This window comes from Cyrtonyx montezumae, unplaced genomic scaffold, assembly GCF_038088225.1.
Source record: "Cyrtonyx montezumae isolate F1298 unplaced genomic scaffold, pur_monq_1.0 scaffold_8, whole genome shotgun sequence".
NCBI lineage: Eukaryota > Metazoa > Chordata > Aves > Galliformes > Odontophoridae > Cyrtonyx > Cyrtonyx montezumae.
The window spans coordinates 52,523,532-52,551,117 of record NW_027072089.1 but is presented as its reverse complement, the minus strand read 5'-3'; the positions used below and the strand labels follow the sequence as shown (position 1 = coordinate 52,551,117).

At 37.4% G+C, this 27,586-nt stretch overlaps 1 protein-coding gene across 1 annotated transcript in view; it reads right to left on the bottom strand.

Annotated features, from left to right (window-relative positions):
* Positions 1-27,170, bottom strand: part of DOK6 (docking protein 6) — a 238,195-nt gene extending 211,025 nt beyond the window's left edge. Inside the window, exon 1 of the mRNA XM_065752981.1 lies at positions 26,805-27,170. Within this exon, the coding sequence (XP_065609053.1) occupies positions 26,805-26,870 (66 nt within the window). The 5' untranslated portion in view covers positions 26,871-27,170. The remainder of the gene's footprint in view (positions 1-26,804) is intronic.
* Positions 27,171-27,586: the final 416 nt, after the last annotated feature.

Sequence of the window (27,586 nt, the reverse complement as noted above, 5' to 3'; positions counted from 1 at the left end):
CGTACCAGAGCTGAGTACAGGGGGATGATCACCTCCCTGCTCCTGCTGGCTACACTATTTCTAATACAGGCCAGGATGCTGTTGGCCTTCTTGGCCACCTGGGCACACTGCCGGCTCATGTTAAGCTGAGCATCAACCAACACCCCCAGGTCCTTTTCCTCTCTACATTCTTCAAGCCATTCTGCCCCAAGCCTATAGCATTGCATGGGGTTATTGTGGCCAAAGTGCAGGACCTGGCACTTGGTCTTATTGAACCTCATCCCATTGAGCTCAGCCCAACTGTTCAGCCTATCCAAATCCCTCTGAAGGGCCTCCCTGCCCTCAGGCAGTTTGACACATCCTCCCAACTTGGTGTCATCTGCAAACTTACTGAGGGTACACTCAATCCCCTCGTCTAGGCCATCAATAAAGATATTAACAAGATGGGCCCCAATACCGACCCTTGGGAGACACCACTCGTAACAGGATGCCTGCTGGACTTAACTCCATTAACCACTACCCTCTGGGCACGGCCCTCCAGCCAGTTCTCCACCCAGAGAAGAGTGAACCTGTCCACACCACGGGCTGCCCGTTTCCCCAGGAGAATACTGTGGGCGACCGTGTCAAAGGCCTTGCTGAATTGAGCAATTCTGTCAGTCAGCCCACTGTGTTCGGAGCACTCGAAACACAAAATGATTCTTAATGGCTTGGTTTCTTAGACAAAAATGGTGTAATTATTTAGGTCTTCAAGAGATCCATGATTCTTAATGCTTAAAAGCTTTATAATCTGGATTTGCTGAATTATATACAGATTTGAGGAGTTCATAATCTTCAAGTAGGAGGATTAATCAGTTAATACAGAGTATAAAATGCCCCACAAATGTACTGAAATCCAAGCATGACAGTTCATGGAGGGTTTCAATAAAAGACAAGATTAAAATAACCATTATGAAAAAGGCACTCTGTCATTTAAAGTAACCTACTGAATAAACATTTGTTCAAATATCTTTAGCATTAGGGATAAATAATAAAATGATTCAATGAAGCACTAATTTAATAAAAATGTTCCTGAACAGTAGGTATTCAAAGAACTTGGCTAACTGTCCTTCACAATGACATACCCAAATGCTCATACAAAATGTTGGTAGCAAGAAAAGGATGCATAAAATAATACAGCAACTAAACCCATGCTACTGCATGACCTCTGGGTAAATGATTTACATATATGATTCAACTCATATAAATGATTACCATGCCATTTGCTGTGCTGCTCAGTGAAATAAGCAGTGCCATTGCAATGACAGTAACAACCTCAACAAATAGCACCAAGCAATATACACTGAGATTTAGGGCCAAGCTCTTCCATTATGCAGCGTCTCACATAAGCTGTTTCACAGCTGCTTACTGCTTGGAAAGTTGCTGTAGGATATATTCCATAGAAAGAGCAGAATAAGGTTTCTACAAAGCAAACTGATAAAACTATTCCCAGTGTCTAACCTGCCTCATGCATTAGGCTAAAAACAGAAAGAAGGGCTATACAATTACTGAAATAGTTTAAAAAATAGACTGGATTTTTGCAGATGTAAATTTATGACACAAGTCAAGATGCATTGTGGCAGCATACAAATTTCTGAGGACTGAGGATCAATGATTTTCTGCCTGCAATTGAGTGTGTATCCTTTATCCATGGGGTAAGCAACCTCTTCCGTTCCACCTAAGGGATAATAAAACCCACCTCATTTCCAAATTAGGATTAACTATTCTTACCTACCTATCTGAATTTTGCCTGGAAATTATAGCCTTTCTTTCCTCTGCCCAGCCCTGCAGTTCTGAGTTAGCTGACGATCAGAAATGAGCTGTCTTTGTACTCAGCAGTGCAAAGGAAGAATGAGAAATGCTACCATTCACCTCCAACACACTGATGCAAAAAGAGAAGTAACTGTCATCTTCCTCACAAATATTAGGATAGCTGAAGGTCACATCAAGAGCAGTCCAAAAAAATTTAGAAATATCATTAAGTCTTCCACCAACTGAAAGAAGATGTTACCCTTATAATTGGGAAACATAATTAAAGGAAAAGCTGTGCTTCAGATTGATTGCAGTTTCTCTTACTCTCATTTCCCTTACTGACAAGCAGGTATCCCTCACAGACACTCACACATCACTTTGCCCCTTGCTATAATGCCACATCTTTTTCATGGCAATTTGAAACAGACACCTCTGATGGACAAGAAATGACAGAGAGGAAAGGGATGAGAAACCTAATTGTGCCTGATCTTGAAAGATTTCTATGCAATCACTTCTCACTGATCACAAAGAACAGGAAACATTTATTAACATATAGCCGATATGTCAGTTTGTAAATTCTTCTACAAAAAAAATTTTGCTTTGAAATGAAGATGAATTTTAAATTCTGACAGTACTACATTGGTAAATGTTACTGATTACATTGGGGAGTTCAACCAGACTCCACATTATACTGTCTTTTTTTTTTTTTTTAACAGTACTCTTTGTCATTTGCAAAGATGTTCCATTTTACTTTTTTTTTTATTTAAAATTAATGTAGTGAGGCCCTTAAAAAATATCATAAAGATTTCATAGCCACCAGAAACTAATATAATTTTATATACAGTGAACCTTGTAGGACTATATTTCAACTCTCATGATGATATGTTAATATTTGATAAATGTTCTTCTTTTTTACTTATGAACTTTAGGTAGTTATCTACAAAGCAGACTGAGTAAAAAGGCTTATTTGTTGAATAACATAGTTCCCTAGTACAATCAGTAAGACATATATAACCAAATCCTGCAGAATTATCGAGATGTTTGTCTCATGTTCTCTAATTCTGATTTATTTTCTTCACAAGGTAAATCCATTCATGTTTCCTCATTTATAGATATCCACCTGAATAAAAGGAAAACTAAGTGTACATATACAAAAATAATAGTAGTAAAGTTTTTTTTAAAATTCTTATTGTAACTGGGTGGGCTTTAAGATCCCTCCCAGTCCAAGTCACTCTGTAATGATTCTACAGTTGTGTGTCAGTATTGTGCTTTTACTAACATTTCTGTTCAAAATGAATCATTTTCTTACAAAAAATGTTTGTTGAGAAAAGAATAACTGTGGAGTGCTTTCTATCACCACCAAAGATCAGATCCTTTTGGTGCTGAACATGTGCTAAAAGGGTTGCTAGAAGTGCTTTGGGTTTGCTTTTAAATCTGTAATTAATCAGTTGTAGGATTTCATAGCTTTTTTTAAGATTACAGTATAAGATGTGTCCTTATAGATAAAAACAAAACAAAACAAAAAAAACCATCTGACTAAAGTTTCTTCAATTAATGCAAAGATCATGAATAAAGTAATTATATATGTCATGTTATTTAGAATGATGGAACTGCCTGAAATGTGTACATATTAAAACAGATGCTTTTATTGCAAGCTTTAACTTTCTCTGATTTATTGCAATTAACTGTCAAGAGAAAAACGAACATTAGTTATTTCTGTAAAAACTGTTTCCATTATCACTTATGTCCTAGAAATTTAGTTTTTCCTTCCCTCAGCAAGCCAGAGAGTCGCCATGTCTATGACACTTCCAAAAATACACAGAGTAGTAATTAAAATTAAATTAAAAAAAAAAAGTTAAATACCTCACAACTGTCTGATATGCCAACAGATTAATACATAAGTGATGCTACAACCCAGTTGTAAACAGTCCACAGAAACTGAAGCACAGAACCAGGCATTATGTCAGAAAAATGTTTCTGATTTTACAAATAACTTTTCTCAACAAAATGAGTAACTGCACTCTCTGCCCATACATAAAACACATTTTCCCTTTTTATATTCAGTTCCTTGCAGTTTATTCACTCTAACTTCTAAACAGTAAAGAAAAAAATCCTTAACAGAAGCATAATAGTAATTTGTCTTGCTCCATACACTTTTCAAAATATTACAAAATATTTCGTTGTTATCAGGTGTTTTCTTTCTTGGATTGTCTTTGCCTCCCTAAAAGATACTATTTATGCCACAGTACCTCAGTTACAATCTAACTATGAAGTAAATCCTAAAGAAAAGATTATTTTATTAAATAATGTATCTACTGTCAAGAATAAGGACAAATTGCAAACTAAGAGCTCTAAGAGTTTATGAACTGGAATTGTTCTTATGGCTTACACTGAAAAGTCAATAATATCAAAGTATATATTAATTAGAATCCTAATGCTATAAATCAACTTGATCATTAAATATATATATATATGTATATACACACAAACTGTTTGATTTGTACATACTATAGTAAAGTACAATCTGAGATCCAACTTTTGTAAAGAACTTCGATTATAATTCCCAAAGGACAGATTTATAACATAAGTATGTATAAGTACTGAATATTTGCTGCACCTTAGAACATCTTTATCATGATGACCTCTATAAACTATTAAACAGAACTAAAATACTAGATTTAACAATGACTTAAAATGAAAATCCACTAGGAGCATTTTGCTCCCCAGGACTACAAATTTTAATTGCTTTTTTTTTTTTTTTTTGTCAGTATGAAGAGTTATGGGAAGTGATTTGTTTTTGCAAAAGCTCTCTGGACTAGAAGGAAGAGACATCATACATTCTCAAATGTAACTGATGGACCAGATGCTTTGGAAGTCATGAATGAATTTCATTTCACAATTAAAAACCATCCAACATGCTGTATTACTAATTAGCATATACATCTGCTCAGTATAGGAAATTGCATGTGTATAAGGTTAGATATATGTATACCTATACTGAAAGATAAGATGAGAGTTTAATTTGAGCCAAGCACTCAAAATTCCCTATCGTTAGTAGGGTTCGTACTTTTACTACTGTTACGGAATAGTTCCAGTCTTGTTATAGAGCAAAGGCATGTTCTGTCTTACCTAATATCACCTTTATTTAATCAATGAAGCATAAAGTAGGAGAATGAACTCTATTGAATTTAATCCTGATGAGAAAAGGATAAGTTCATATACAGCATGAGCTTCAGGATATTTCTCGTTATGAGGAAAACGGAGATGAAATAATACATTCTTCTGGTGAAGAAAGAGACAAATCAGTTAAAGAATTATTGAGAAGTCATTAAAAAAAGAAGAAAATACTAAGGAAGAAAAAAATATTTGCCATGAATGTTCCGCACCACACTCTCAAAAAGGTTCCCTTCAAAATAGTATATTACTATATAAGTATTAAGGTAACTATTTTCTTACTAAGAAGTAGAATATTAAATTCAATCTTTGTCATAAAGTGCCAGTCTGATTGCTATTCTTCTGTCAGTATCCTTATTCTTCTCAAAACAACCCACTCACACTAAAAAAAAAAAAGTCAGTTTCCCATGAACGCATCACCAAATGATAATTACTCCCATTTTTGTAAGAACAATAATATGTTCAGGGGTTTTACTGTGGCTGCTATCAACACTGGGCCAACATTCAAAGTACACCTTGATGATATTAATCCAGAATTATTTCATCTGCAGCTAGGGATAAGCTTAACATAATGGATCCTTTCTAAATTCAGGTTGATTAAAGTAGCCCTGAATGCAAACCAAGCTAAAAATAGGCGCTAAATTATTTTAATCTTGTTACTGGGTAGAAACAAAACATCATTAAATGAAACCAATTTATATTACATAAATTGGTTTCTCTACCCTAACAGGTCAAAAAAATGGCTGGATGTTTTTTTTGTTTTTCTGGTGGGTATTAGAGGAGAAAAAGTTTTAACACTGCAGACTTCATACAGCTGTGTATTTTACAGAAAGACAAGTATTAAAAGATTTATGTGCAAATTGCACAAATTTTTAAGATTTGAATTAGACTCTCCTGAAAAACCTCCATATGCCCAAAAGAACCCAGTCTTAATACCACTGCATGCCTAGGCTAATGCACCTTTGGTGAAAGCAGACAGATTACTGTTAATCAAAAGAGAGGATGTATTGAGTATACTCAAAAATTATTCACTGGTACATAAATACATGCCTATATTCAGCATCCAGCTGCAACCACAGTACAGATCTCACTGTTCAACTCACAGCACAGCAGAAGGAGAATATGGGCGCTTCGCCTCCACAGTCTCATTGATGCATAGGAATACAAAAAGAGGCATAGCAGGGTTATCACAGCTTTATCACATCCTTACTAAACATAGGGTCAATACATTCCCCAGTAACTGGTCTTTTTTTTTTTTTTTCTGGTCTGCTGAAACATCGCACAAATGTTGCTCATAGGTGATCACCTGACTGCTGTTCTTGGATGATCCACTGGTGTCCAAACAAAGCTTTAAATACATAGGTACACACATACATGGTGTTTACTGTATCATCTGGCAGTTGTTACTGTATCATCAGACATACTAGTTACAATGCACATAACCACTACGCAAAGCATTTTCTCACACAAATTTGTTCAATTGGTCTTTGAATGAAAGACTTTTAAATGTCTCTCAGGACTGGAAAAGAAGGGATAGCTGACCATTCTCAAGGTGGGGAGATTTTCAGTCATCACAAATACAATTTGTCTTCACACAGAGCAGTGCTCCCAGACCTAGTCACAGTCACCCCATCCACTGGAACAGGAAGAATGACTTCCATCCCTTCCTGCATGGTTTTTACAGAATCATTAATAATGGTCTGGAATACTTCCACATAGTCAACTTCATATTAAATGAAAGATCTCTCTCTCTCCTCTCAAAAGTTTGCTACTCATATCATGCTAAGATAAGTAAACAACAAAGGCTTTCTCTCCATTTGAGGATGTATTAGATTTATTGATATGAAAGGGCAGTGAAATAGAATACAAAACTAAAAGTCAATATAAAATTGTACTTCATCATTCATAAGTTTTTTAAAAGTGCACACAACAATTTATATATAATACACACTAACCTCAGAAAGACATGACAATTGATAAATAATAACATACAAGGGTTGCTTCGAAAGTAATTCCTTCTATTTGTTATCTTGGCTCATGATTTCAAAGGCAGATTCTGGTAGTATAGTTGTAGAACCTTCCTACCAATAGCCCATCACATTCTGTTACCATGGGACAGATGGCAGCAGAGATGCAGTCTGGTGGAAGCAAAGGTGTGTAATTAAATTAGAAGGATAGTATTTTGTAGCTAAGAACTTCCAGCATCAAACACTGTTCTTGTGCTCTTCAGATCTCTTGTAGTTTTCACGGAAATAAATAGGAGGCACTACTTTTGCAGTGACCTATGTAAAAACATGACATTCCATTAATGCAATGAGATTTTCCAAGGATTGTTCAGACTTAAAATGGCAAAGCTGCTCTATAAAAAAAAAAAAAAAAAAAGCAAAGAAGTACTTGAATACTCAATGGTCCTTGAATAAAGCTAGAGAGCACTGAACCCAAGAGCTCAAGAACATCATAAAAATTAACACATTTTAGACAGCTGGTCTTACACATATACAATTTAATATTGTTAAAGTCTTATTTAGGAAGCTCTCTGCTTCGGATGAGTGTAAGAATATAGCCAAACATTCCTATTTCTGACAAAAAAAAAAAAAAGGCCAAACGGCGCACAGAAAGAACTTCAGTCATAATTTAATATGACTTGTATTGCAACAGTGAATACAATATGGTCATTCTGAAGTACTGCATCAATCTAGGTGATCTTACATAAGAAAAAATGACTTTAAACCCTCAGATTGAAATCAAGACCTTTTTTTCTTAGGGGGTAAGGGATTCAACTCTAAACCACCAATATATTCTGTCACTCTAGAGTTGATTTCTCTACAAAAGTCATGTGAAAAATTGTAGAAATATGCATGGAGGAAGCTTCTGTCATAGTACATACAAAAGTAATTTCAAATCAATATGACACCTTGTTATTGCAGTGACTGACGATTCAGAAATGCTTTAGATAGGTGAAATAATCTCTGTGTTTTACACATGGCCTCCTAAGATAAGTTATAGAGACAAATCTTAAGAGAGTTTTTTACATCAGTTAAACTGCATTTGACAATTTGTCTAAGGTCATTTTTGTGAAATAAAATATATTCCTGAATTCCTGTCCCTCTCTCAATTCAGCCATGACTGTTCAGATGTTCTTTATAAAAAGACTCCATTATTCAATCCCGTACTTCACCTTTTGTTCTCCATTGCAACAAGAAATTATCATTTTCAACTATATTACAACACTGAGTAGTTGTCAGTGTCAAATATTGTCCTTTAATAACTAGAACTGTTCAAACTTAATTAGAAAATATATGACAATAAGTAACTGAAAGAAGTGTTCATTTAATAAATCATCATTTCGCTCAGGCTTGAAAAGCCACAGATTTACAGTAAAAGAAGAAAAATGCTTTCTTATTCACAAATTTAAACGCACGCTCAGTCAGGCAACAAACTTTTCAAGTGTTACAAGTAAAGAGAAACATTCAGCTTCAGATACCATGAAGACTACTGTTGGGGTTTGGACTAGATGATCTCTAGAGGTCCTTTTCCAACCCCTACTATTCTGTGATTTAGCAAACTTGTGTGCAAAGTGCTTACTGTTTTAAGACATCTGCACGTATAAATCTTCTCAAGCCTTACACACACTGGTGTTTTAATACTGTGTTCAGTCAACCTCCTACTTCCTCATCAGTATAGCAGAAACACTAAGTCAAAAAAATAATAAAAAAAATATACAGTGCATTTTGCTGAACAGCTCTAAAGAGGATATTTAAGGTGAGGTATTTAGTGAGGTGCCACTGATTCTGAATATTTGAAACCAACTTTTTTCAAGTTCTGCACTTAAAAATAAGGACCTGGGTGCTCTCTTACTCTGCGTGGCTTGTACTCTCACTGTCCTCTCAATTCAGCACGATGTTCTTCATTCATTGCATTCATTCAGCATTCATTGCTGGCTATCCAACCACACTAGTTCTGCACCACTACTCTGCGAAGTGACTACAAGCAGGCATGCAAGTACTCTCTGTGAACAAATGAATAAGCATGCTGTATTAACTGTTCTCTGCTATTGATAATAATGGTTTGGTTTTCTAAATAAAAACATAAAGGATAAAAGGTGTTCTAACCAGTATTGGTTGTGATTTATGTATCCCCTCAGTTATTAGGGAAAAGAGAATTAAAAACACTGACAAATAGGCAGTTTTATTGCTGTTCAGAAATGAAAGAAAAAGAAGCACGATCTTAAACGGCTACAGTTTTCTAGGTCTCCAGTAGAGAAGACACTAGCAAAGAGTAAAGCTTAAAACAGAGATCTGGCATTCCTTGAACCCCAAAGAAAATAGCTGTATTGCCAAACGAAGTTCCTTAGCTGCCCCTAAGGCTTGGGAAGTCCAGGTTTATGTGACCTTGGACATAAATAAATCTTTGAAGATGCAAACCTAGGTAGCCATTACAGAAGAGGGTGAAGATCAGAGGTAAAACAAAAGGATAGTATCCTAGCAGAAGTTGCTTTTGTGGGGCAAATAAAAGCAGAATAGTAATTTTCAAATTTAGAACACTTGAATTGAAACAAGCTGCTGACTTGACAGCACTGACAGCAGATGCTTAAGCCAGAAAAGATTCAGAGAATTTAACAGTAAAATACAAAATGTGGATGCTCATTTTCTATTATTCATCACAGATGTCTGTTGAATTGCCTTAGTTTAGGTAGTAAAGAGCCCACCAAAACATCAAACTAAAGCATAAAACCATCTTTCCCATTCCTTTGGTCTTTTATCAGTCTTGGTCACATAGATTACCATCATTGAACTGGATGATCTTAGGCTTGCTTTATCTTCTTTGAAACCAAGAGCTGACACCACGCATCTAGCCATTTTTTCAAATGTCACTGGTCAAGTATCTGAAATTTTATAGTTCTGTTTTTTCCAATCACAACAATGAAGTTGTTAACACTGTAGCTGCAAGAAAATAAACGACACATATAGCCAAAGACTTAAATTTAAGCCACTGTACTGCAGCATTCAGGCAGCAAGTCTAATATCACATTTATACGTTACATTAATGTGTAATCAAAAACCCTCAAAGTTAGATGAAACTTGGTCCTGTAGTAATATCCCTGGCTACATAAGTCTAATGACAATCGTGGGCTAAAATGTATATTATAACAAGTGTAGCAATGCAAGAAAATATGAGCTGCAATTTCAGACACAGAAGTTATATTCCCTTGTTTATCATTTAGGAAATATGTTTTATACATGTTAAACAGACTGTCTACAAGATCTCCTTCATTTGCTAACCCTAGCTGTTCACTTCTGTTTCTACATGTCTACTTCACACTTGTCCATCACAGTCCCTAACTTCTCTCCATAGCAATGACAACATAATAGGAAAGATTAAATCAAGCTAATAGTCATAATCACTGCATTTAAGAGTCAAGAGGAAACTGTAACTATAGAGACAGTTGCTTCATTTTAGCTCACTTTTTTTTTTATTTACTTCCCAACCTGCACATCCTTATTGTCAGAAGATCTGGGATAATTATTTTGGAGTTGTAGGAATTTTCAATACACTTTTTCTCATATTTTATTATTTCTTTATCATGAAACTGCATAGCATTTTATTCTCCATAGTTACAAAACATATTCCTTTCAAAGATTTCTTCTTTAAAAGAAAACTAAACCATCACATAGTGATACGCAGCTACAACAGATTCTTTAGAAAATGACCAACCAAAATACAAAGTGAAGTTTGTTAGCAGCAGCCAGCCTATTCCACTTTTCATTAACTAACATTGCATTAGATGTATATAATTGAAATGAATGTGAGTTGTCATTGTTTCTGTTTGCCTTTAGCAAATGTCAAGAACAAATAATAGAGAACACACAAGACAACCACTCAAAGGAAATATTTTAGAAGAAACTGAGGGACAGACAATTTCATGCCCATTAACTTTTATTTTCTCCCTAAATATTATTTTATTATGTACAGATTATATTATTTAATCAGTTTAAAGAGATAAATTATTTTTAGTCAAATGAATTTCACTGTGATAGCATTCAAAATCAGTATGATCTGATCTATGACTGTAGTCAATCACATATGAATGCAACGGTTAAATGCAATATCTAAATATCTACATTAGACACATTATCCATGCTCTTTCTTCCCAATTTATATAGAAGAAAAAGAAAAAACCTATGAAGAGCCTCCTCCACCTGCAAACACCTCAACTACCTACTCAAATCACCCCAAGTGTCCTCAATCAAATGTAGTCACCATGACAACAACGTTAGAAGCTTGGTAAAGCCATCTATTGATTAAAGAAAAGAAAGGAATAATAGCAAATTAATTCCTTCATTTTTGATTTCGGAGTAGAAAAAAGTATATTTTTATAGGGGTTTTTTAATTACTGGAAAAAGTAATTATCATTTTGCAATTCTTTAACCCTGATAAACTGAATAGCAGTTCTGCACAGTTTCAGTTTAATACAGAGAGTTATACTTTGATTCTTTTACATCTTCAGATTCAGTTATTTAGACAAAGTGGGCTTCTCGGCCAAGAGAGTATTTTTCATGTTCTTAAGGTTATCACATGATAAAGCTTCAAGTAATAAAGGACAAAGTCTGTTTTAGTGCTTTTAGTGCTTTTTGGTCAGTGCTTCAATCTTTAATAAGAGATTTCTGCTTACTTTAAAATTAACATTTTGATTTTGTCCCAGTAAAGCTCTTTCTATAAGAGAATAGAACCAAAAGCACTAAATAGCACGCATTTTTTCAACAATATTTAATGCATACTAAAATACAAATTGTCTATTTCGGAAGTTTGATTTCCTAGTATAAGAAAAGATAGGAATTAATATATCATTTTTTACTTGGATGAGCTATTGCTGTAAGGTAGCAGAATGGCAGGTAGTAAAAAATACCACATCTAAAATAATATACACTTATGTGAAGATAAAAACAATGCATTATGCTTCTGTTATTCTCAGAGAATTTTAGTTTCATATCACTGCTTAAAATATAAACAGAAGAAGGTGTCAAAAAAGAACTGGAATTGAGATTAAATAAACAACGATTATTTATAGCATAGTCACTGCAGATGTGATCTACTGTATTAATACCATATCTTACTGTGTGAATTCAAATTACCAGTAGAATATGAAACTTCAAATATGAGCACATGGTGAGCATGCACATCCAGATCAAATAGTTTGGACAGGACATACCAGAGTTCATTCTGCAGCCGTGTTACTCAGATCAAGAACACGGTAGGTTGTTTTCCAGTTTTTCTTAAGACTTTTTTTTTTCTCCTCTTCACACTTCAATTTTTTTTTCCAAACCCACAAATAAGCACACAAAGAGTTAAAGACACTGCAGATCTGTGGTACTGCCATTGCAGTTTCTCAATGCCATTTGCATCTTCACTGGCTCTTGTAAGTATCATAGTATTCTAATTTTACTAAAATTCAGGTACATTTATCTGCATATGTGGGTAACAGAATATTAGCTGATAATAAGTCCTGAATCACACATGCTTAATGAAAAAAAACAAAACAATTATACATTCTGTGGATAACAAGAGTTTGCTGAATAGTTTGGCAAGATGAAATGCATTCTTGTCAGCTGGGCTTGTGAACTTCAGAGATTTTTAAAAGCACTGAGAGATTCAGCCACTCTTGATTTCAGTTTAAAGCACATTTATCTGCGGAAACTAGTTCTGTTGATGACTGCCTTATTCTTTCTCAGTCTTTCAAGGCTGAACTACTCAGCATTATGCGCTACTGCAAAGGATACAATATTTTGAAGAAATTCAAAACCCATCACTTGTGTATACTACAAGAAAATAAAAATCTGCCCTCTTTTATATCTATATTTTTACCACTTAGGCCCATATGGACCTACAATTTACATAATGGAATACACTGCATGAACCAACACTTTTCAAACGTTATAGAAAATTTACAGTCAGTATAGACAATTAATTGAAATAGACATCTATTGTGTTAACATGTTTGACAGATTCCAAGTTTGCAAGCCAAGCTGGACATAATTTCATTTTAAACCACAGAGAAAATTAATATAATACTTGCCTGTAGTTTTCTTATTACGTTTAATGAACATACCCCATTTCTCATCTTCTGAGCACTAATAAATATTGTATTAAACCACTGTTCTTCTGTTCTTCACCTCTGTTCTGTACACATTCAGTTATGTTAATACACATCTTATGACCTGTGTAAGATGACATATATAGCTTAGAGAATACACTTGAGATACAGTCTGCTAAGAAAAGAAAATAGATCTTAATCACATGCAAGTAAAAACATCTCTCTAAATACAGGGCCATGTACTTTTCAAACATGAAGACAAAAACTCACTTGGAATTCATGCCAGCATCTGCTTTTCACCCATCTAGTGCCTTAAATTCCCTCTGTTCCAAGCTATGCATTCAATATACAAAAACATTCCAAGGCACAAAAAAAAACCCTCAAAATTTCAGCATATTATGCTAAGTACAAAGCACATTTAAAATTGTTTTTCTTTTTAGTTTTTGGGATATAAATGACCACATTGTAACATTAATGGATATTTTTATTACTATTATAGAAAACTTAAACACAAATAGAAATAATTTTAATTTATAGTTCAGGAATAGTGGGCTAGTAGCTTAAAAGGCTACTGCATTACACTGCGATAATACTGTTAAAAATAAACATGAGGATACCTCATTTCAAGGACAACTTTAAGCTTTTAATACAAAAGTCGTCTATTTATTAAGCAGACAACTTTGGTCATATTCAGAAACCTTAATGAAACCATAGCTTAATAAATAAATTTTGACATTAAAACAAAACTGAAGTATCAGAAAGAAAACTATTGATTTAGATGATCTTAGGCTGGCAGAGTCTACCAGACTTTCTCCTTTTAAACACCCCAGTTCCCAGATCTCCTGACGCTCTGCAAACTTAAGACTTGCATCTGCCCTCCTTCAGGAAGGAAAAAATAAATCGTATTTGAAAGTCACATGAATCAGTGAAGCAAACATCCAACTAACACTCCCCTACAGGCTTATTTCAGTAATAGCTGTACAATATCTAACTTAGGAGCATTTCCCTGCTCTCTCGCTCAATTTCAATAGCCTGAAACAGGAAATCTAACAATGGCACATGCTGCAGTACCTCATCATCTTTTGGTACTACAGCAAAGTCTGCTGTTTGTCCTCACACTCTTGGTACGAGTGTAACTGTTTCTCTCTAGTTAACAAATTTTAGCTTGCATTAAACCTTATCAGTAAACATGGCAGTACTGCAAAATCAGCAATTAAGGCCTCAATAGCTTCAACCAATTAGAGCTGCTGTGTGCCAAGAGCTACAGCAGAGACAGATTGCACGTCAGGTTTATTAACTCATTCCTCTTGCAGAAGAACAGCTAAGTGCCTCTTCCCTGGCCCCATTAAAGTAGTTGTAACTGTTTTACTATGGCATATGCTTTCATCTTAGAAAAGGAAAAAAGCCCTCTTCAAGGCTGTGAATTTTTCATTAGGGAGCTTTTGTGTTTACATAAGAGAAGTGCATCCTACACATCACTATACCTGTTGCTGTACAAACAGTACTTCTTTTATTGCTTTCCATTTTCAAATATCTAAACCAAACTGTTTTTCCAACTGTTTGCATCCTCATGCTCTACAAGTGCCTCCCCCAATTCCAACAAAATCAACAGGCAGGGTCCACAACCACAACTCTATTTGGCATTTCCAGTCTCCTCAACACACTGCTGCACTACAAATCAGAAACAGTACAGAACTGGGGTCTTCCAAAGAGCTGAACACCTTCAGTATTTTTACTGACTGCAGGCAAACAGGCAGGCCTACAAAAGACTGTATTAGTAAAGTCAGATTTCTTCACCGGGAGAATACATACTCAAATCTAAGTATTAGAAAACGTCATTCACTGCATCAGAGGATAACTAGAATGCAATATTTACAGCCATTTGTGTAATAGAGGGCATTTAATGTGATCATTAATATTTCACACTAGTTTTGAAACAGAAGAAAGAAGAAAGCAAGATGCATATGTAACAAAATTTATATTTCATGAACCTTAATTGCTGTAACTAGGGCATAGGGATTAAAGGCCTATGCTTTAAGGCATCTGGTCCAGAGAACAAAATATCACACAAGTATTTCAACTTTAGGTTTTGGAAGTTAAGATCTTTAACTCTGCTAATTCTGATTTCAGTGGTATTCCCTAGGCAGTGGTTTTGAGGCTCATCTTGTTTAATATCTTTACTGATGGGAATTGAGTGCAACCTCAACAAGTTTGCAGATGATACAAATTTGGGGAGAAATGCCAGTCTGCTTGACAACAGGAATGCCCTACAGAGGGACCTGGACAGATTGGATTGATGGGCTGAGGCCAATGGGATGAAGTTCAATAAGACAAAGTGATCTGGGTGGAAGCTCAGCTGAACATGCAGTTGCACTGCGTCCAGCTGTCCAAAAAGGCCAACAGCATCAGAAACAGTGCAGTTAGCAGGACCAAAGAGGTGATCTCTACTTTACTCCCTCTACTTGAGTACTGTGTTCAGTTTTGGGTCTCTAGAAGAAAGGCACCGAAGGCCTGGAGCATGTCCAGAGAAAGACAGCAAAGCTGGTGAAGGGTCTGGAACACAAGTCTTATGAGGAGTGGCTGAGGGAACTAAGATTATTCAGACTGGAGAAGAAGAGGGTCAGGAAAGACTTCTTATCTAAGGTAAGCATGAGGACAAGAAGGAATGGACTCAAAATCTTCCAGAAGAGTTTCAGATTGGATATTAGGAAAAAATTATTCCCAGAAGGAGTGTTGAGGCATTGGAAAAGGTTGACCAAGGAAGTGATAAGGATACTATGCCAATAAGTGTTTAAGGAAAGAGTAGATGTAGGGACACGGTTTAGTGAGCAATATTTGTGTTAGGCAGACAGTTGGACTAGATCTTGAAGGTCTTTTCCAGTCTCGACAATTCTACAATTCTATGAAAAAGATGAGAAGAAATCTAAACAAATCCTATTTAGTAACACTTAAAAATATTTATTTATCTATCTAGGAAGAGTATATTGAAAATGAGGAACAATTTTCAGTTTAATTTTCAATGCTATTCTGGGGGGTTGATAGAACTCTATGAAACCATTGAAACAACAGATGAAATAAAAACTTGAACAAAATTTTCACACCCACGGTGAGCTTTGTGGCTGATGTGTACAATTTGCAAAACTTTCAGAGTGACTGTCAGTGGCAAATTTGGCCCTTTTTCCACAAACACATTTCTTCTGCAAGCCTGATTTACTGAACAGACTCTACCAATCAACAAAAATTAAAGTACTCTTAGTAATCAAGTATTGCTTGTTTAGCTGCTTCTATTTTCACTACTTCCGTTGTGATCCCCTTAAGAGCTTTGCAGGGAGCACTTTTGCTTTGAAGTCAACTTCGGAGAGCTATAAAGAGTAGAAATGAAGATTTTCCCATTTCAAATCTTTTGTTCCAACTCTAGTTTATTTATTGCACATTCAACTCAACCACGAGCATCAGGGAGAACATAATCGAGGGTTAGCTTGTGTCAGTGCTAATCAATATCATTTACAACTTTTTTACATTCTCCTGGACTGAAAACCCTGACATATTCTGGAAGAGGCTGTATTTCTTCATATGCTTTTCTACTGACAAATAGATGTTTGGCCCATTAGATAAAGTCCTTTTAATTAGCACAAGTAAATCAATTATGTATACTGAGAAGAGTGCTTGTTTAAATAAGAACAGGTATTTACTCTCTCTAGTAATTTGCAGATTAAAGAAAAGTGCAAGTTTTGCTACCAGAAAATCAATTATTTATCTACATCTTGTTCTAGGAAATGTTTCAGGTACACAGAAGTGGGAAGGCAGGGGGAAAGGAAAATAATTTTGAAGAAACGGCATCATAATCTTACTACAGTTTTAAACTCTATTTTGTCCAGATTGCAGTAGAGAAGATAGTCACCTGGAATAGTTTTTAGGAGATATATTAACATAAGCCTTAGAATACTATTATCCAAAAACAAACAATAAGCTCTAGGAAATACATTTCTAGAAAGATGAAAGATTTCAAAATGTCTGGGTTCTGTTCTGGGACATAAATTTCATTTTGACATTATTGTGTCGAAATAGCACATACAAAATATTTTAAAGTCTAGAATATATGTACAAAGACAATATGTACATATTCTTCTCCAGTCCAAAATAATCCCAAAGCAATACATCCAAAGACATGAAGCAGATTCTCCTATGAAAGCTGCTAGACTAACATTTATCCTCAAATAAGTTCAGCATGAGCCTTGCTACTGTAAGTTTTCTTCTCACTGCCTGTACACCTCATCTAACTAAGTCCAGTTTCTCATTGTGTATCATCAGCCTTGATAGCATCTCAAACACTCAAATCCAAGATGGTGTTATCAATATTGTCCACTGGCTGCTGTCATCATTACCTACGCCTCTCTTTTGAAATTTCTAGGTACTGTCTTCATCCCAAATAATTAACAAGTGTTTGAAAACGATTACCTCTAATGATCCTTCACAGGCATTCAAAGTCAGTTCTTCCAATACGACGGAGCAGTGGCACAGCTGCACAGGGGGGTTGTGGAGTCTCCTTCTCTGGAGATATTCAAGACCTGCCTGGACGCCTACCTGTGCCACCTGGTGTAAGGAACCTGCTTTGGCAGGGAGGTTGGACTCGATGATCTCCAGAGGACCCTTCCAACCCCTATGATTCTATGATTTTTAATACATCTCACACCACTATCAGCTGTAGATGCTATCAGAAATTTTGTTCCAGTATGTAAAGTAAGATCTTTACATTTTTATTCAGTGTTCTGTAGATCTTGCTTCTGATAGCTCACACTAGGTAGATAAGTTTTAAATGTAAATGGAGATTTACTGCTGATAAACTTTATAATATATTTGCACTAAAAGCAGTGCAACAGGCAAAATCTTACCACTTGCCAGAAGCAATTAAATGTGCACCTAAACAGAATAGCAAGATTCACTAAAACAATTAGGAGTGCCAAAAATGGTTGGTCTAGTTCAACTACATATTTGCATTACAGTAAAAAGTAGGGGGATTTTTTGCCCATTTTTAAAATTTTTGTTCCTTTCACTCTACCTTAGGAGGGGTCTACATTAGAATTTTCAATATTTAAAATGAGTAAATAAGATTATTTAATTATTGAAAAAAAGTAATAAGATGAAGAAACTGGGTTTCATTAAACATATTACTACCTAAGTGTTTTGGCACAGCATGAGCTTGAGAATATATTCATCCAATATGCATCGTATTAGGGTAGGTAGCTGGTGCCTTTTCAACCTTCTCTTTTGAGCTAATTCCTGGCACAAGTCTTACAGTGATTTTAAAAGGCTGCAGAAAGACTCCGGTTAAAAGCAAACCACTGCCCTGACAATACTGACTGTTACTCCTGACAAAGAGTAGTTTAGCAAGTACTTTTATTTATTTATTTTAATATCTTATGTATTTATTTCTACTAAACAACTTTGTAATTGCTTGTTTTATTAAACAAACTGCATAGATTTCCTCAAGAGACTCTGCTATCTCTTCAATTAGATGCAATAGATATATCTCACAAACAGTATAAAGTCTCAGAGAACCATCTCTATGGAGCCACACAAATACTTGATTCCTATGTCAAACTCCAAGACATTTATGTGTGAAATGTACAACTTAGTAATACTAAGTAGAAAGCTTTACATGAGCCTGGAGGATAAAAGGTTTTCAAATTGGTTTGTGAAAGAATATACAACTAATAAGATCTGGAGATAAGAAAATCCCCACATGTTTGATGGTTGACTAGCAAAAATAAATAGATAAATGAAGTTTCTTTAGGAACATTACAAACTCCTTCTCTTAATGAGATGGACAAACACTGCTCATTCATGTAGGCCTAAAACCAGACATTTAAATCTGCAAATGCACATCAGTAACCCTAGCAGTTATTAAACTGTCTCATGAACTAGATTCAGATTTCAGAATCGTTCTGATGTACAATTATTCACATATTGTCTCTTTAGCATTTTCAGTGATAACTACTTTTAAAAGTGAAACCATTCAGGACTTCAGATTTTGTGCAGAAACTGTGCATCAGGTAAGATGAGAGAGACAAAAGTCCCATCCAAGTTCAGCTTCAGATCTCCCTGTTTCACTGGCACTGTCATCAGCTTTTCAAATGAAAACAAAAGCAAACAGAAACCCAGTGCCATTAGCTGATGAGGAGCTTTGAGCTCCTCCTTGTGTCTTGGTGGTTTTGAGTTTGTTTCTAACTTCCTTCTCCACCTGCCATCCTCCTTCCTTCCCCTGCCTTATCAATATGACTGATATCATTTTTCATCTCGCCTGATGGCAAATTCTACATTCATTAGGGATTATGTCCTATGAGAAGATGACTTTCACTTCCAGATTCAGAACTCAGAGATATCTGAATGAGTTTAGAAACCTAAATGACTGTGCACTGAAGAGCTATAGATTGTTCTATTGTGCCAAAAACAGCTCTTTTTCTGCTGTGGGAAGTACATCCTGCTGAGGTATACACGCAGCTTGAAAGTACAGTTTCAAAAAGAAAAATAATTACTGTAAAAAGTATTGGCATTCTAATTGCATCAACAAAATGTACTTCCATCAGCAAGACAGTGTCATGTGAAAGTATCTTATTATTGTCACACTAAACTAGCAATTAGTAACTTAATACATCAACTTAAGTTTAAATAGAAAATCTCTCCATTCTTAGTTAAGCCGCATATGCTCCATTTTTTCATATTCCCTCATCACATTTAAGCTAGATGACATTCACTACATCAAGTAAGGGTTTTATCTAATATTTCATTCTCTACAACTAGTCAAATTAAAAAGAGCAATGATAATACATTATATCTATCAGAATAATGCCTAAATATCAACTACAAATGTCTCCTCTTTCTAGGTCCAGTAGGAAAGCAATAATTATGGCAGCTACTGCTAGTATTTAGTGTTGGGGTTTACTGAAAAGGATATTTAATTAGAACTTTGCATAACTTTTTTTCTGTATTTTCTAAGTAGAATTCAAAATTACCATTCATCTGTAAAATCTTCACAGTTTTGGTTGTAGCTCTCTGAGCAAGACTCTGCCTACCCTAATCAGTGAAAGTACTCCTGCAGTCAGCAGATTCCATTCTCACACCAGCTGAAAATCTCAGTGTCTGGAAATCTCTCAACTTCTACCAGGTTTTCAGTTCTATAAATTGCTCATTAATGGCTCTAAACATACAGATTTCCTTCCCAAATGTGATGCATGGGTATATGTTCTGAATAGCAAAATAGCATTGATATATGGAAAGAATTTACACAATACGAAAGCGTTAACAAAGCCACAGACAATTGCTTTCCCTCAACTTGTCTTTGTGCTTGCAAATTTGTCGTGCTGTAAATAAACTCTCTTCTCCTTTTTTATCATTCTTGACCTAAGTACAGACATTTCACAGTGCTTGCAACTGAACTACATATTTTATTGGAAAAAAGTTTTCAACTGATCAGCAGTCAACTAAAATGCAACACTAACATCCTTTTGAACATTAAAGCTGCAATCCAAATTGAAGAGATTAAATATGCAAAATGCACCATAGCATTTACAGTTATTATTTTAAATATAACAGATATGAAACACTACACTATGCAGTAAAGTAGCTCGGTTTTCCTTTAAGTACATTATTAATTTAAAGACCAAGGGATATCAATCAGCATCCACACATATTAAAGTATTCTTCACCTTCAACAAAGAAGAATATTTTATGTTGCTTACTGTGGTTGCATAATAAACTGTATAACAGTGTTGTAACATTTGTGAAAAGCAAATAAACTAGCAAATCTTTCACACAACCTAAAATAAAAGACAAACTTTCGAGGTTATGATAGACACAAAAACCTTTATATGTCCTTAAAAGAGTTAAGAGTATCTCATAGCGTGCCTTTTTGTTGTTGTTGTTGTTGCTTTACTTACAAATTTCTCATTAGTACCTATCTAAAATGACTTCTCTCCATACAGCTATATATATAAATGTATAACTAACAACTGGTTCCCATATGCTGTTGCCTGAAAATGCTGTTGCCAGGCAACTGCTATAAAGCATTTTGCACTGCTTGCAAAAATCTGAATGAATGATTTGAAGCAAGATTATTTAAAAAAACTAGAAAGAAAAGTCACTACTGGAATGACATGAATAATTCCTTGTGCATTTCAAGGATTCAGAGAGAACGATCCTTCCATAATAACTGATTTGTGAAAGGACAACTCCTTAGAGCAGCATTTGAAGGGCATTTTACAACAATAACGACAACAACAAAAAAGTGAGTTGTATGCATCCAGTTAATGTTCCCTCTTGGATGCTAAGCCAAAGCCATGGAACTTAATGGGTTTCTTTAAATTGACTTCAGGGTCTTTGATCAGGTCTTTAATGTCTATCATAGAATAAAAATGACAGCCTGCTAAACAAAAAACCAAAAGGCCATCATCCCACAAGAGAGAGAAAATGCAAATAAAATGTTGCCATCTCAACATAGACAAGGGAAGAAGGTCAAGCCTACAAACACTTTTTGGCATAATCTTCATGCAGCTAAGGTATAATCTCACTGAGGCTAATGATACTACACGCAAGGGCAAAATAGAAGCATTTATAATCCATTGATAACAAGGAAGCAACATGCTATCTGCAAGAGAGGAACTATTTGTCCCTTTAAATAGGTACTATCCATTACAAAGTTTACAGATACTTGGCTATCAGACCTCTTGAGAATTAAATGAAAACACACATCAAGGCAAGCAACTGGGAAACAGCAAACTCAGAAGCACTTAATACAAGTCTGACTCACAAGTTTCTTTAAATGCAGAGATTAGCAAAAAAAAAAAAATTGGACTTTGTGTTCTTTACAATGGCTGCAACACATTTATTTCCATTTGCTGCGCAATAAGCTTAATCAATAAGAACTGCTCCAAAGCTCAAAATGATTGTTCCTCCCATAATAAACTAATTGAAAATCCATACATTTTCCATTTAATTCTGCAAAACCTTTGTGTAACTGTAGAACAAAAAAGTACTGAAAGCAGTAATTACTGGTGTTTAAAATGATACTTTCAGTATTAAGTAGTAAATGGGACAGTGTCCTTAATGGATTACAGCAAAATTCTTTTAATTCTCTACCTGAGGTTGTCTACAACTAGCATGAAAAATGAATTCCTTCACATGAAAGAGATCTGGCATCTAAATTCTGTTGGTCTGGCGCTCCACTGAAACAAAAATAAATTCATTGCAACTAAGAATTAAGTTTTCAAAGTTTCATTTTGAATTATTTACATGCTCCGAGATTTAACGCACACTTTAGATCACATTTGTACGTAGCTAGAAATGCCATTCTTGATATTTTCAGAAAGTATGATCAGATTTGCCATAGAAAATAACAAACAAGAATCTATGGAAAGGACATCCATTCTTCGCTGCACTGCTTGCTTGGGGTTTTCTGTTTGTTTGTTTCTCACGCTATGGAAACTCAAAGAACAAGAACCTTTGCTCTGCATTCTGCATTCATTATGGCCTCATTGCAAAGCCACTGTGGTCAATCAACAGTTTCAGACTGGGGACATTTTGCAGATCCCTTCACTTTCTTCACCCTAAATATACACACAGTAACAACTGAAGTTAGGACTTTGTAAAACACGCAAACTGCAGTATTTCAAGAGTAACACAGCAGCAGTCACGGCTTCACATTCATAACATTGTTAGTGCTGATTGATTGAAGACAGGGTTAAGGGCAGAATGAGAAACACTATGTTCCTCTCCAGAGAGCTACTCATAATGATTTAAAAGTATGGTTAGAAATAGAGGGTTTATACAGCAAAACTTTTCATTTGGTGACTAACAGCAACCTGTTATTTATTACTCAATCAAGACTGACTGGCAGGTACAATTTTCTCTTTGGATAGCAGAATTAGGGTATAAGTTGAACCAATCAGGAAATAATTCTACTCAGTATGTGGAAACACATAAAACCCAGTATTTATTCACCAACTGAGTGAAAATTTCCATTAAATAGGATTCTTTTGTTCTCCGGCCCAAGCGTGCCAAAAATAAGACAAAAACAAACAAACAAAAAGATTGAGACTTCGAAGGCTGATTTGGGCCAAAACAAGACAATCAAAGTGACACAACACTCATTTTTAATTGGACTTCCTAATGTGACATCAAATTGTTTTTTCTTCTAAGAAACAGCACTTCAACAAGGCATGAAATCCTTGCAGCTTAGTTTATTAGGAGACAACAAAGGGATTCCAATCTGATACAGAAAAGTTTTAGCTATGAGCACAGCCAGCACAGTACAAAATTGTGTCATATGAATTTTAATGTAACACAACTATGAAAGACTCCAAAAGAACAAAGGCAGTACAGTCCTATTCCACACTACACAAATGACCTATTCTGATCTGAACAGCACACCACATTACAATCAAATTTATTTCAAAAGAGGGTCGCACAGGTCAAATGTAATGGCTGCAAGAATGAGGTATTTCCTTTATGTAGTATTAGAGAGAAGCAAAATATCAAACAGCGCAGGAATGCCAGAGCACTGAAAGGAAAGGCAGATTTGGGCTACAGAGAAACTGGATCTTAAAAAGATGCTTTAATTACAGCTCTTCTCACTGACTGCAGCTTCCAAATTTCAAAGATGTGTGATATCTTCGTAAAGTCATTGCAAGTATACATATGAGACAGTCTACTACCTAGACTTCAACTCAAGTTAAAAATGTCAAGGCACCATAGATGTGCTTTATATACAGCCCACACTTAAAGTAAGGAGATAATGTACATGCTCTAACATACTGTCTGAATAGTTCTTCAAGGCCTAACAACATGCAGAAGCCATGACACTGACAGCAGAGGCAGATGGCAGCTTGTAACAACAACAGAGGGACTGGTAAAGCTCCCCGATTTTGGCATGCTGAGTATCCAATCAAAAGCAGCGTAAAAATACCAGAACAATGGGGCTTGCCTGAAAATGTTACACTCTCAGGAAATATAGAGGACTGCATTAAAATGTTCATCTTAAATAGTTCCAAGTCCCAACTGCTCAGTTCAGCATGGATGTTCGTCCATTCTCCTTGGCTGGACACACTTGCTCATAATATAAACAAAACTTGAATGCATGTGTGGAGGAGCTAGCCAGGGTTAACACGCGCTCAATGCAAGGTATAGCCATAATAAGGCAAACGTGGTACCTCGTAAGAAAAACAATCATGAAGAGTTGCTATTTCACCAAGTACAAAATCAATAAAGGAAGGTACAAAGAAGAAGTCTTACAACTAAGCCATCTGAAAACTAAATTCTTTGGAAATCAAATTCTATCTGAAAGTTCACCTCAAACCCATCGTTTTTCAGAACGTATGTGATACACTACTTGCTTTTGCTCTCCAGTATTATGTCACTCAGCGGTACCTGGAACTTCACAGACTGCATTACACTGAAGCATCTTCCCTTTGATTCCCCGTCAGGGCTCCCTCACACACAGAACAAGAAGGAATAAAAGCTGCACTGGAAGAATTTCCATCATGAGCTGCCTACCAGCCTGAAGGTTAGCATCAGTTTTACTGCCCAAATCTAGCACTACAATTGGCATTAGTCACCTCAGCTCTCCTAGTTCTAATCCACTTTTCCAGAGACATCAAAATATTCATAAAATGTAACCATTATGTCCACCCAAAAATAAAAATCAGTAATTTACAGACTATAAAAATTAAGCATAATTAGTGAAAGACAGAATTCTATCTAAGTATTTCAAAATGATCTTACACTTAAGCTTCCAGAGCCCATAGCTCCCTTCCCACCCTATCAGTATTTCTTTGGAGGTTTAAGAAGTATTCATTTGTTAACAGACATTTGTATCCCTGAAAGTTGATGCATTCCCTTACAAATGACAGCTCTACTAGAATTCATTAATGTCTGGATTAGGAGATGGACATAAGGGAAAAAATAGAAACCTTTAATGTTTCACTTGGTGAATAAAAACTGCTTTAATTTAGAAATTCAGTCACCAGAATCCAATTAGCTATGGATATATACTCTCACATTCATACCTTTCAACCACCAGAACTCATTTGAATTTTGATGCTATTTTCTACAAAATACTACCCACTGTACATTGTACTTAATAGATTTATTCAGATATGCATCCCCATTTATCATATTTAATCTTATGCTACCACCTCTCTGAGGCTGCGTGGTCAAAATTGTCACCTGTACATACCTCATCACGAGTAGTACATTCTCCACAGATGCTGTAGGAACTGTTTCACTCCTGCTTGGTGCAGAAAGATTATAACCTTTCTGACCATAAACAATATCCACTCAAAAAAAAATGTAGTTCATCATTAAAAAAAAAAAAGCCATATATTGCATACACAGGGACGTACACGAACACAATTTCACCCCTAGAAAGCTCTCAGTTATCTTCAAATACAGACTTACAATTCAGACATACTGTCTCCAACTAACAGCACCAAGGTGTTTTGGTACCATTGCCCATCCAACAGCACGGCTGAGCTGGGACAAGACTGACCAGCTAAGGGTAAGCAGAGGAGTGCCAGCAACAATCACAGATTCAGGAATTGTTTCTTCAATTCTGATGTCCAGTTCTGATTTGTGGAGCAACACTTGGGTTGCAAAAACATTAATGGGAGCATTCATTCTCTCTGAATTTACACCCTCTCTCCAACATTTGAACTTTGCTTTATTAAAGATTCAGACCAAACTCTTCCTTGCTCTTTCGGCATTAACACCCTTGACAAAGCAAGAAAGCGTACCAAAGGTCAGTTTACAGCTTGTCTCCCACCTTCCTGAATGCTGTGTCTACGAGGAGAGTACAACAGCCGTGGAGGAGAGGGGAGGAAGGATGACATAAATATTAGCACCACGATAAGCTTGCAGTGTGTGACTTGCAGGAGGCAGATTTCAAACAGCCCCTGCATTTCAGGGAAAGCAGAGGATGGAGCCCACCTTGCTGCAGGGAAGAGCAGACAGGGACCCACGCTCCTTCACAAACAATACAACAAGGTGAATCCAAAACAGAGCAAACCCCAGCCCTTCTCCAGGTCTGATCCCCAGCCTGCAGGGAGCCTAGTCTCTTGGGATTACTGGCAACAGCAGCAGCTGGGGGAGGCAGCAGAGGCCTTGAAACTACCAGCTCCCTACACCTCCTCTTTTCCTGACACCCCAAAGAGCAGGAGGATCCCCAACTAGATGAGTCCTGGAAGCACCTGAAGTTGCAGAGATCCTGACCCCTGCACACACTACACTCCAACTTCGTGCCTTTCCAGGGCTCGCTGCATCCCACCAGCGTCCGTGGCATTGATAACGCGCTCTTACCCTCAGCCACGAGCTGCCCCAACCCCGAGAGCTGTCTCCTCCTGCAGCCGCTCTCGCGTCCGCGCGGCAGCCACCGCCCGTCCCAGCTCCTCGAGTCCCAATCTCGGCTCTCCTCTCTCCCTTTGCCCTGCCCGAAGACGTCCCCTTCCCACCACACGACAGCGGGGGCAGAAGCCCCGTACCAAGTTTCTCCAGATCCTCCCAACCTCCTTCCATCAAAGTCCCCGCACGGAGCTGGGCAGACAGGGAAAGGACGCCCGGGAACGGAGGGACGGGCACCGCTGCCCGCGGACACCGAGCCCTGAGGCTGAGAGCGGCTCCTCGAAGCGCCGCTCACACCGGGCGCAAGCAGCGGTGTGAGAAGCAGCAGCAGGTCCCGGCCCGGGGCACCGCCGCCCCCAGCGCCGAAGGAGAGCTCACTCACCCCCAGCTTCCTGCTGCGAATTTTCACGTAGCCCTGTTTGACTATGTCGTTAAAGTTGGAGGCCATGGCCAGCGCTGCCTGCTTCCTCCACTCCGCGCGCGGAGTCCTCCTCCTCCTCCTCCGCCGCCTCTTCCTCCTTCCCCGGGCCCTCCTGGGTGCCGCCGGCCGCCGGCTCCCGAGGTGCCTCTGGCATCCAGGCAGCGGCGGGGCCGCTCTCCGCTCCGCTCCGCCCCGCGCTCCACCCGCGGGTTGCGCTCCGCGCCGGCCCCGGCGCCGGAGGGTCCTCGGCACTTCCACCGGCCCCTCGCCTCGACACGGCCGCCACCGCCCTGCCCGCCAGCCCCGCTCCGCGGCTGCCCGCGCCTACGGCCGGGGGAGCGGGAGGGGCAGCGGGCGGAGCGGGGCGGGGACACCGCCCCCGGCGCCGCGGCCGCGCAGCCCGCCTCCAGGCCTGCCCTGCCCGCAGCGAGAGCCGCTGCCGGGGCCTGCGGAGGAGCTGAGAGCTCGGTTCGGCCTCGTCGGCTTTGCCCGCTGGTGTGGAGCTGTCAGATCCGAGTGGCTGTGCCCGGATGGCACAACCGGGCGGACAGACAGCCCAAGGGGGCGCGTCGTTGCACAGTGCCGAACGCTGGAATGTGGCGTCGGTGTGGCTAACCTGGGTGGAACAGACGCTGAGAGCACAGAAGTAGGGAATGAAGAAGTGGAAAAGTGAGGTGCTGTACGCGTGTACTCAGTGCCTCCCGCCGTGGTGGCCATGCCTTTCGTTAATTACACTGCTCCTT